This window comes from Gymnoscopelus microlampas (assembly GCF_963454915.1).
Source record: "Gymnoscopelus microlampas genome assembly, chromosome: 24".
Lineage (NCBI taxonomy): Eukaryota > Metazoa > Chordata > Actinopteri > Myctophiformes > Myctophidae > Gymnoscopelus > Gymnoscopelus microlampas.
The window spans coordinates 16295696-16308288 of NC_139961.1; the positions used below are offsets into that span (position 1 = coordinate 16295696).

The 12593-nt window shown below is 40.0% G+C and overlaps 1 protein-coding gene across 2 annotated transcripts; it reads left to right on the forward strand.

Moving 5' to 3' along the window:
• The first annotated feature begins 260 nt into the window (after nucleotides 1-260).
• Nucleotides 261-12264, forward strand: LOC311041084 (uncharacterized protein). 2 transcript variants are annotated; one of them, XR_014600346.1, is made up of 7 exons: nucleotides 261-396; nucleotides 2044-2217; nucleotides 4800-5111; nucleotides 5824-5898; nucleotides 6722-6813; nucleotides 8805-8900; nucleotides 9964-10100. XR_014600346.1 is itself a non-coding variant. In XM_084051530.1 (7 exons), the coding sequence occupies exons 1-7, from the start codon at nucleotides 354-356 to the stop codon at nucleotides 11355-11357; spliced, it is 2190 nt and encodes a 729-aa protein (XP_083907656.1). In that variant the 5' UTR covers nucleotides 261-353; the 3' UTR covers nucleotides 11358-12264. The 2 variants fall into 2 exon arrangements, 1 of the variants encoding a protein (XP_083907656.1); XM_084051530.1 differs by having other exon boundaries at nucleotides 6722-6817; nucleotides 9964-12264.
• Nucleotides 12265-12593: the final 329 nt, after the last annotated feature.

The window sequence follows — 12593 nt, forward strand, 5'->3', positions numbered from 1 at the left end:
CTGAAAATATTTTGTGCCAGAGAGAATTTTGTGGATTTGAAAATATTCGTAGATTTTTCTTTGAAAATAGCAGATCAATAAGCTCACTGTGCTTGTAGACCGGCTATTTTTGAAGTAGACGATGGTTTAAAGGTCTCCAGTGGCCTGAGTTGCTTCTTTTGGGGCTTGTTTTCATATGCTTGGTTGCTTGTTTCTCTCACAAATCCTGGCAACACTGACTGACCGTAACATTACTAATATACGCGCGTTCGTCGAGCATTTCGAGTGTGATTTCACTCGTGAAGGCTCAAGACGAGGGTGAAAACAGTTGATTACAACAGTACCGTGTCGACCAACAGGGATCGATCAGTTTGATGGAGAACATTGAAGTCAGTGGGAGCCGAGTGGACGACAAGCGTATGAACAAACACTTATCTTTTTAACTACATGATATGTGTCTGCAGTGCTAAGCTAATGCTGACGCTAGCTAGCGTAAGTTAACCTATGGAACAGGTTGTTGAGTGCAGGCTACATGGCTAGCTGGGCTTCTTGGTTCAGGATGAAACTCAACATGTGTTGTACAATGTTCTTTAAAAGCGCGAATTAACGTTAGTGTTTGTTTTTGTGCTGTTTGTTTCCAGGGGTGTAAAGTACATTTACTGAAGTACTCTACTTAAGTACAATTTTGAGGTACTTTTTACTTTACTGGAGTATTTCCAATTTGCAGTACTTTTACTTCTACTCCACTACATCTCAGAGGCAAATATTGTACTTTTGAAAACTTTAGTTATGTTACTTTGTAGATTTTGATTATTATTACAAAAGATTGACCACTTAAAGGAGAATTTTGGACTACGTTTTTCTTTTCTATGATGTTATGATATCTTAGGATGAATGGTACAGTAGAATTTTTCATAACTCCATCCTGGGTCCGCCACAGCTTAAAACGTGTGCGGATATGCCTTGCGTTAGATCACATATTTTAATAGTTTTTTTTTTTTTTTTGGTGAGATCTGACGTTCATAGTGACAGAACACTGTCAAAAAATAAAATAAAAAAACAGAAGTCTCGCTAGACGAGATTTGAAATCTCGAGATTTCAATCTCGTCTAGCGAGACTTAGATTTTTTTTTTATTTTGGTTGCATAGTGTTGCATAGTGTCCTGTCCGCGCACGTTTTAAGCTGTGGCGGACCCGGGATGGAGTTATGAAATTTTTCTACTGTACCATTCATCCTAAGATATCATAACATAGAAAAGGTAAGAAAAAGTTAGTCCAAAATTCTCCTTTAAGCCCTATATACACTTAGGCCTTTTGAAAATAGCCGATCTACAAGCTCACAATGCGCCGTGACACATTGAGCTTGTAGATCTGCTATTTTCAAAAGATTTGTATACATTTTATACATTTGAAAGTTTGTGAAATGGGACATTCTACATCATGAGTACTTTCTACTTTGGTTCTTTAAGTACATTTTGATTCCAATACTTTTGTACTTTTACTCAAGTAAATTCTGAATATCTGACTTTTACTTGTAACAGAGTATTTCTACATTACAGTATTGATACTTTTACTTAAGCAAAATATTAGAGTACTACAGAGGTGACCGAGCCTTTTCAGTCGTAGCTCCCACATTATGGAATGCACTCCCATCCCATATCAAACTGGCCCCCACCATCGAGACTTTGAAATCTCGCCTTAAAGGAGTAGTTCACCCAACAAATTACATATTCAATATCAATTACACACCCCATGAAGCTTTGAACTAACAAACCCGTAAGGGTCCATTTGGTTCCATTTGTACACTCTCAGAGTTATGGGGGTCCTTGAAAATACGACAACCACTATGCCACACTAAATGGAACAGAGCCTTAATTGGTATTATTGGTAACACCTGTGAAGGAAGTAAGGAAGGGGCCCAATTCATTCCCAATATGGCTGCTGTGCATAGAGCCTATACTCTCATATCTAAAATTGTCTTAAATCTGTTGACTTTTGCATGTGTTTTATTGTATGTTTGTATGTGCTTGACATGGTTTGTTTTTGTCTCTCTCTCTCTTTACAGAGAAGCAGCGTCCAGAGCGGAAGCGCATGAAAAAGGAGTCTACCAACACCCAGAAGGCAGGCTTGCCTTTTGGTATGGAGTTACCGGTGATCCAGGCCGGGTACTCCCTCTCCGAGCGGCAGCAGGTGGCCTTGCTCGTGAAAATGACAGATGAAGAGTCTGTCAACAGTCCAGGTGCGTGCTTGTAATGGGAGCTAGTGGTGGTTTGACAAGGGACACTGTAAAATCCTCAGTGTTAATTTAACTCTGAGAGTGTACTCACACATGTTACCAAACTGCCCCTTTTGGGTCCATTTTGTACATTTGTAGACTGGTAGTACAAATACAAAAATTTACTTGATTTCATTATGAAGGAGGGCTGGAAGGGGAGCTGTGTGCGTGTATCCATGCAAGGTGTGTTGGGATGTTGGCATTTGTGGTTTGTGTTAATGATTAACCCACAATTAACCCTAAATCTGAGTAATTGGTGTCAAGTACTTTCTTGTTGTTGAACATTTGTTTTTAAAATCTGCTGAAACCATAGCCTGATTATCATACCAAAGCCGCTTTTTCCACCTTGGTGGTATTTTGAACTGTTTGTATAGCCTTTTTAAGATGTCAATGCAATTGATTATCGATGTGAGTAAGTTGAAGCTTGTATTGCAGAACTGCGTATCACTTCATATTGCAGGTCAATAACTTTGCACTTACCTGATTATCAGCATATTAAATCAAGTTGCAACAGTAGATGTGTTCGTTTTGTCAAGAAAGCAACACCATTGTGCAATGGAACTTTACCGTTACAACAAACATAATCATTTGATTGTAATGTGCAAGGAAACATTAAACATTGTGTTGGGAATGACCCAGTGAATGGTTGGGTAGGTTGTGTTCGCTCTTGTGTGTTGATTAAGACACAGATGACGATGGTGGAGAGCGAGGACCATTTATTTGGCTTAGTGGACAGGTGCTACACAGCAGGGTTGTGTGTGGTTTCTGTAATAAGCAGAATATAGCGGGGAATGGTTGCCCTTGTAAGTTGTACATCATAACGGTCACATGTACTGAAGACAGGTCTAATATAACAGTTAATTAAACCAAATGAATAATGGCCTCTTCATGAAGAGGTGCTCTAAACTTCACAGTTTAGCTTAGCTGCTCAAATTACATTCATACAGTATATATGGAACCTGTATCTGCCCAACTGGGGTTAGAAACACAAATGCAGCTTAGATTAGTAGTAGTTACCCAAACTTATCACACTGGTCATTCTAAGAAACAAGTGCAGTGACATTACTCTTCCTTATCAACATAGGGGATGTGTAAGTGCATACAGTAACATTACAACAATACCAATGAACCATCGATAGCATTTCTCTGACCGTCGGTCACTATTACAGAGTGACGAGGTAGTTAGCATTAGCAACAGGTATTTAGCTTGGCTACAAGACCCCGTAACAGGACAACATGATATATATATATATATATATATCGAACTTACGTTTATCATACACGCACACAGGCACTCTGGTGTGTAGCAGACATAGGTAAACAAACAAGACTTAATGTCTTAATAGTGCAAGTGTGTTAGCTTTTACGAGCGTAGCGTCTCTTGCTTCGAGCTTCTAGCTCTTTGTTCTTTTCTCTCGCGAGATGAGGACAGTCTTACTAACAGGGCTCGCTGTAGTCTCGCGAGGGGCGGAGCAGTCTCTCGGGCAAGGGGGGGGGGAGAGGAGAGAGAGAGGGGGCGCAGTCTTTATAACACATTGTATGATCCATAATGATCTTGCATACAAAAAAATCAAAGCCTCTGTATTGGCCATACTCAGTATTTTGCCTTGAGGCAGTTAACAGGTCCACGTGACTCCGTGACACCTGTCAATCTCAAAGACACCGGACTTAATATGTTGATGGCAAAAATAACAGACCGTGTATGCCATGAATTAACACAACTGGCCTTCAAGGTTAAAGAAGAGATCCGGACTTAAATACATATATATATTGTGTCTGCCTATAATCATTCACCAACATACCTGATGCAGTTGACTTTTTTCATAGAAGCCCCTGTGCTCCATTCATAAATCTAATTCGGCTACTTTTGTCGCTCCAAACGTAATTTTCTTTTCACGAATCCTCTATATAGTGTCCTGGCACTCACACATGCACTGTTTGGCATTTATAAGGGGAGGGGGGACGCTACACGCGAAAACTCGCGGGACGTGAGAATCTCGCGAGAGTTCACGCATCAGAGCCGTTCTGTACGAACGGCAGCTCATGAGTGACAGACAGTGCATGTGTGAGTGCACATGGTACAATGTGCATGTGTGAGGACACTACATAAAGAGGATTCGTGAAAAAAATAAAAGTTTGGAGCGACGAAAATAGCCAAATTAGATTTATGCTCTAGGCTCCATTCTAGCTGTGGAAGGGGTCTGCAGAATGGAGCTCAGGGGCTTCTATGAAAAAAGTCAACTGCATCAGGTATGTTGGTGAATGATTTATAGGCAGACACAATATATATGTATTTGAGTCCGGATCTCTTCTTTAATGCTTAACCCTTTTATAGGTTCTCATAAAGTACATGGGGAATATAATGACACATTCAGTTTAGAAATAAAAGGTTAACAAACTCCCTGAAATATTTATCACTACCACCAAATCAGGCACACATAGCCTTTTTGAATCATGTACCCCCGGACACCAGAAATGAATTAAAGGGAGCAACAAAAACAACGGTTATCTTCCTTATTTGTCCTTATTTGATTATTTCATTCTAGACCAGTCTGTGGAGTCCAGCCTGCAGGAGAAGATGAGTTCTCCAGCAGCAGCCAGCACTGTATCAATTAAACAGGAACCTGAAGACCACTGTATACAGGAACCTGAAGACCACCTTAAACAGGAACCTGAAGACCACCTTAAACAGGAAACTGAAGACCACCTTAATCAGGAACCTGAAGACCACCCTAAACAGGAACCTGAAGACCACCTTATACATGACCCTGAAGACCACCTTAAACGGCAACCTGAAGACCACCTGGTCACCAGCACTGTTTCGATTAAACGGGAACCTGAAGACGATCTAGACGCCGGTATGTTGCATGTTCTCTTTCTTTCTTTAATTCTGTTCTGTGAACACTAAACTTTGTTGCCCAGACTACTAACCACTGTAATTCGAATGTCGGGATATTAGTTTGTTGAATGCAACTATCTCCACACCGCACAGACAGTTGGCTACTAGTAGGTGCTACAGGATATAGGCACACGGTTATGCTTTAACTAAACTGTATTTAGACAGGTACGGATTATCATATAATTATCAATCAAGACATACTGTATATATAATCTTTAGTTGTCAAAAAGGAGTAGTTCGCCCCCAAAAAATCTTATTTTCTATCAATTACACACCCCATGAAGCCTTGAATTCATTGGGATTCTTTTGTTTTTGTCAGATTCCTAAGCCAATAATTTGATGACCGGGTCATCGGTCAATAGGAGACTCAGTTGGAGACGCTTTGAGTCTCCTACCAGAGACTCCGGTCATCAAATTATTGGCTGAGGTATGCGACAAAAACATTTTAAAAATCCATGAATTCAAGGCTTCATCGGGCGTGTAATTGATAGAAATTAAGTAATTTTTTGGGTTAACTACTCTTCTAAGGGTCCACTGGGACCCATGTTTCATTGATGTTGAAACCTGTTTATAAAGTTGCAGAGAATAGGCAAAAACACTTTTTTAAAAAAGTTTTCTAGGTGCGATGAAAAATGTATAAAGACTTACATGTGACTTCTTGATACCTGCAGACACACTGGAACAGATCCTCAAAATGTTTGAAGAGGAGGGCAGTGATGAAGATTTCCCTGGATTCCCTGACTCGGGTATGGACATCAGGTCACTTAACACATTCGGCGCCAGAATATTATAATAAAAGATTACGTTTGGTGCCAGAAATCTCACCATTGAGCTGCGCGGCGCTGTTTAAGCTGTAGACTCCACGACATGCATTCCATGTGAAACGAAGCAAATATGACAACATGAAAATCATTGACATGTCCCAATTAAAACAGTTCTTAATAATTCACTACAAGAACCGGCTACCAGGAAGAGCAACTTCCTCCTGACAGTCTGTTAGATTTCAACTTTTCCCAAACAAGCACATAGAGAAACGAAAAATGGTTGCTCAATCTCATTGTAACTAAGATATTCCATGGAAATGTATATATTTTTTAAAGACAGATTTAGCTACTACGTCTGTGAACTAACCGTGTAAACTGCTAGCCTAGCTACTTAGCCTTGCAGCTGAGAATCCAGCACAGATGGTTTGTGAGGGATGGGAAGCGCTTGTTTTCCTTAAAAGCCCTGCCCGAAGCCCCTCCTAAACGGGCGGTGCTTAGAAGCCCCGCACGGCTGGGGCGAGTAAGAAAAACAAACGCTCCCCTTGCCTCGTCCTTTTTACGGATACGCTGCATCACTGTATAAGCAAATAACGCACCTGTGATTGAAATCACAATTTGATTTTATTCATAATCTAGGGAAATTACTTTTCCATGGTTTGTGGATGAATAGCTTTGCATTAGATTTGAATTGTCTTTCTCATTAGAATTTATTTTTGTTTTATTTAACCGTTGAAGCTCTTAAGTTATCTGCTACATGCTATCTGTGGTTTCTGAATGATTACGTTTTAATTGGTGATTTCCACAGACCACCACAGGGAGAGGTCTACGGTATCAAGAGAGTTTATCTCCAAAATGGACCGTGGATGTGGCCTGCAACCGGTGGTGAAGTTGTACCGAGTAGGTATGTCCTTTTTTTCCTCTCTTTTTTTCCTTTTTACTGGTGCCATCATTCTGGATCTATAGGCTTTGTGCATGACTTTAGTTCTCTATTCGCGAAGGTGGCATTCCTGTCTCCTATTCCGGGTCAGTTTCTCATAGCTTCATTTGATTGGCTCATTTTTTTTCCCCGATACCGATATCTACCGATATATGCGGTCAACTAATTGTCAGGTAACAACATCTCATATCTAATAAAATGGATATAATGTCAAAAATAATATGTAATATAATACAGTGATGTTGTTAGGTTTTCAATAAAGTGAGTCCTGGGACTCACTGGTGGTCATTTGAATGAGTCCCACTAATTTTAGATTAGATGCTGGCCTATTTGACAGTGCAGAAGCATAATTGCTTTGATGCCTATAACATTAACGAGCGTCAACGAGCGTTAGCTGGACACAGACACACACACACTCTGCAGGGTTCTAATTTGAAAGTGACTGGATAATTATGGTTATCTCACATTTCATATCACACACACCAAGTTTTTCTTACCTTTTCAACTGGTCACAGAATATTTATATCCATGTATGATCGATCGCCCGACGGTTGCTAAGTACGGAGGGTATCAGTGTCTTTTCTTTTTTTTTTCATAAACCGATTTTCCGATATTACAAACTGTATTTTCCGTATTGTATATTAAATGTAATATTAAACTGTATATTACATTGTTTTGCTAATATTGGGAGGCCTATAATATCGGACATCCCAGTTTTTCATGTTCTATACCGATTAGTAGTGATCAAAGAGACCAATAGCCGATATCAAGAGCCGATTAAAATATAAATATATATTTTATAAGAATATTTATCAACTCGAAAAAACTTGATATATTATTTGGCTTATTAGCCAGGGATCCTTTTAACAAAATAGATCCTCAAATGCAGCATTATAATTAGCTCCGACTTGTAGCAGAATTTCTTATAAACTTGTAATAATATAATTATAGTAATAATCTAATCAAATAAACCAGTACAACTTAAATTAAGTTGTAAGTTGGTCTTCAGCAGCACCAGGTTGTAAAGCACACATATCCCACCCCATCAGTAGACTACTCCAATTCAACAGCACCTGGTGCAGAAAGCACAGCTGAGCCTAATTTATGCTTCGTCACATGATGGTGTCACGCTGAAACATGTAAACCTGTAAACTAATGTTACCATAGGTGTCCCAAAGTAGTTTCATATGAGACACCTCCTAGGGTAACCTCATTCTACAGGTCACATGTTTCGATATAACGCTAGGTTTGCTGGAATTTTGATGGTACCTGTTCTCTTCTGACTGCCTGATTTGATTTTTTTTTTTAAAACATATTTGTCAGGCTAAAGGGTAACGGTACTCTTTTAAAATTTTCATTTAAAAAAAAAACATTCAACCCATATTTTTTGTTCTTGATCATATAATCCTACATGCAGCATGTATACATAGTGGTGTTGGCTTTAATGTTATTGTACAATAGACTAGGTTCAATTCACATTGCAGTTTGCAGATCTTGTATAGATACTGTTCAATGGGTGTGTATTTACCACCTCCGATGTCCCGTGCGGTTGGGAGCTACTACTGTATCCGGTCACCACGCACTTCACTTCTGTTCTAACTCCACGGCTAGTGAGCTAACGAGGCAATCTACTGCATAATGCAACGTGCCTGCTCTTCAAATGCATTCTATTACATTACATTGTGGACTTAATCCCATGCCAAGTAAGTCCATAGTACAGATATCGCAGGTAATCCTTTAAGGTTACGACGTTGCAGGTGAAACGCTTGCCTTTCTGTAATGTTTATAGGGCGCCGCCATGTTTGTTTGGCAGATTGGCAGATTGTAAGGGAAGCGAGAAGGTTCACTCTCCTTTAGCTTAGCCACGGTGCAGCCGTTGAAGCTCTTCAGTGATCTGCTACATGGTATCTGTGGTTTCTGAATGATGTTTTTCTACTGGTGATTTCCACAGACCACCACAGGGAGACGTCTATGGTATCAAGAGAGTTAGTCTCCACAATGGAACAGGGACGTGGCCTGCAACCCGTGGTGAAGTTACACAGAATAGGTATGTACTTTCTCTTTTTTTGTTTTACTGTGGTGCAATCATTCTGGGTCAATAGGCTTTGTGCATGGCTGCATTCCTGTTTCCTGTTCCGTGTCAGTTTCTCATAGCTTAATTTGATTGGCTCAGCAGCAGATTTGAACTGGAAACACAAGTTTGATCTTTTTTAGGCTGTGATTAATCACTCTTCACTTTCTGAAGAGCTATCGTACAAGCAAGCTAAATGTTGTTGGGACTTTTTCCACAAAAATATTGTGCAAGATCCTAAACTTAACACATTGAGTGCTGTCATGTTAGAACGAAGTAAGGAATCAGGCGTAGACGATTGCATCTTTAGCGTGTTGCATATTTATTCAGAACCGCACACACACATCCGGCCTATTAACATCCGGGCTCTTAATAAGCATCATTCCCCACCAGTAGGTGGTAACGTAGACTCACACAACAGCTCTGCCAACACAAGTGCCAGGTACTATGCATCCAAATCATCCTCAGAGTGCCATCGTTTTTTACCATGTTTTGACAGCCGCAGAAGCCGCAACATGCTCCCGGATGTAAACAAAAAGTGTCCCGGGGATGGGGGAGGGTCCTGTCTATCCACTGGAACAACATGTTTTTTACAGCGATAGTCCATTGAAAATGGACGGTTTTCACCCCAAACAAAAAAATCAGCTAGAGGTGTTTTTCTCCAAATCCTTGGGGCGGATGGAAGTGACGTTTTTTGGGATGACGTCACATCCGTCGATTCCTTCTAGCACAGTCGAGGGATCATTCCTAAGTTGCGTTGGAGCGCCCTCTTGTGGAATTTTCCAAAAATGTTTTGTTTTTTTGGAAAAGGCATAGATCTACGTTTATGGCACTCGACGGTTGGATTCCAAAAGAAGTAGATCTATGTCTTTGGCACCTAATGTGTTAATAGTATTAAGAAAAATAAGAAATAATATACTTTTTAAAGGTTGTGAATAATCTAGGATGTTATGCAAAAGGGGAAAAATATTTTATTAAATTGCTTGCTTCTGTCACTATTTTCTAATATGTTTCTTGCTTCTGTCATCCTCCATTCCAGATGTGTTTCCTGCCCAGCTACCAGTGAAGAAAGATACCTACTGTGACCAGTGTGAGAAAAACTTCTACACTTGTTATAGACTAAAAAAACACCGGAGAACTCATCTAAAACACCAGAGAACTCATACAGGAAAGACACCCTACCAGTGTGACCAATGTGGGAAATTGTTTAGCAATAGCAGTAATCTCGCTACACACCAGAGAATACATACAGGAAAGAAACCCTACCACTGTGACCAGTGTGGGCAAAGGTTTAGTGTGAGCAGTTCTCTCAAATGTCACCAGAGAACTCATACAGGAGAGAAGCCCTACCACTGTGACAAGTGTGAGAAGAGGTTCACCCTGAGCAGTCATCTCCGTACTCACCAGAGGAGTCATACAGGGGAGAAACCCTACCACTGTTACCAGTGTGGGAAAAGTTTCAGCCAACGCGGTAATCTCAAAAGTCACCAGAGATTTCACATGGGAGAGAAACCCTACCACTGTGACCAGTGTGGGCAAAGGTTCAGGGAAAAGTACAATCTCAAATGTCACCAGAGAATCCATACGGGAGAGAAACCCTACCACTGTGACCAGTGTGGGAAAAGATTTAGCCTGAAAGATGACCTTAAACGTCATCAGAGAATTCATACAGGGGAAAAACCATTCCACTGTGACCTATGCGGGAAAAGGTTCAGTCATAGAAGCAATTTTAAACTTCTTCAAATGACTCATTCAGAGGAAAAACCCTTCCATTGTGACCAGTGTGGGAAAAGATTTAAAACAAAGTATAATTTGAAGAAACACCAGTATCTTCACACTGGATTGAAGTCTTTCAATTGTAATGAATGTGGAAAATATTTTGCTAATAATGGAGACTTAAAAGTTCATGGACGCAGTCATAGTGGAGAGAAACCGTTTCACTGTGGCCAATGTGGAAAAAGTTTCAGTCAATCAAGCAGCCTCAAAATTCACTTAAGAATTCACACTGGAGACAAACCCTTCTGTTGTCAACAATGTGGGAGGAGGTTTAGGCAGCTTGGAACCTTAACGGTTCATCAGCGAATCCATACAGGAGAAAAGCCCTTTATCTGCAATGAGTGTGGAGAACGCTTCATTCGCCGAGATAGTTTGAGGACACACCAGACTATTCACACCGGAGAGAAGCCCTTCCGTTGTGAGCATTGCGGGAAGTCTTTCAGGGTGTCCTCTTCCTTAACATGTCATCGGCGCATCCATACAGGAGAGAAGCCATTTCAGTGCAGTGAGTGTGGGAAAACCTTCAGTCAAATAGCAAATTTAAGGACACACAAGAAAACCCACACTGGAGAGAAGCCCTGCCGCTGTGACAAATGTGGTAAAAGTTTCCGTCTTCGTGCAGCCTTGGTGAAACACAGTAAACTTCACTCTTCTTGAATGGGAAACTTCACTCTTGTTGAACAGTGTGGGAAGAGTGTTACTCAACTCTTCAACAACAATATATACTTGCATGCTTAAGTTATTTTAATAACCCATAAGATGGGTGGGCAACTTTGATGGAGAGGGCAACTATGTCCAAACTCACTCCAGACATTGCATGCCTGCACTCTTGTGGGTAGTTTACTGTAAACCCTGTCACAAATATAATGAGTCGTTTTTTTTCCCCCGTTTCATGACCTTGGTAATTCTTATGTTAACTCCATAAACTTGATTGAGATAAGTACAGATAAGACTGTAAAGGTGTCTTTTGTGGTATGTAATTGTTTATTTTTGCATATACGATGGAAGAATATCATTTGAATTGAAACATTTGACAACAGTAATGAACCACTTTCAACCTGATATGTCTCGATTTTGTCCCCCAGTGTAATCAAAGATTGTACAATAGTTTTGAAATATTTCCATCAGCTTGGGCATGTCATTGTCCTATATATGTATTTTCTAAATAATCTGAAAAATTGCTGATCTATAATCCCACAAGGTGTTTTGAGCTTGTAGTTCATCTATTTAAGTGTCATTCCTTCTATCTGTGTCGAGGGATCATTCCTAAATTGCGTTAGAGCGCCCTCTTGTGGATTTTCCTTTTTTAAAGACGGAGATCTACGTCAATGGTGGTGAACGGTTGGGGTTGGATTTGAAATGACTGAGATCTCCGTCCATGGCAGTGAATGTGTTGACCACACTCACTTTTACTCTCATACTTGGCACATACTTGGCGTAAAAAACCTATCCACAATCTAACAATGTGTCCCATTGTGACAAAATTGTGAGTTTGTACATTAGCAATTTTTGTTACTTTTGTGTCACTCTAGTATGAAGAAGTAGGGAGATGGAGATGGACTGTTTCTACCTGGCAGCAACAATATGCTTTGATTTCATTTGACACCTGCAATTAATGTAACTTTTAGTGAATTAAATATAAAGTACATTTGACTTATATGAGCAATTTCCAAATGTGTTTCCGAAGGAAATTATTTTAGCCTATTTAAAAAAAAGTTTGTCCATATCAAGCTGTCTCTTGCCCTGGAACCCCGGTCTAGGCTACTCTGTTATTTCATTTAGTGAGTGTGTACATATATAACCACATATACACATAGTTTAATAAACACTGACGATCTTGAAATACAAATTGGGGTCCCAGAAATGGAACTTGTATATTATCTTATCTATCAC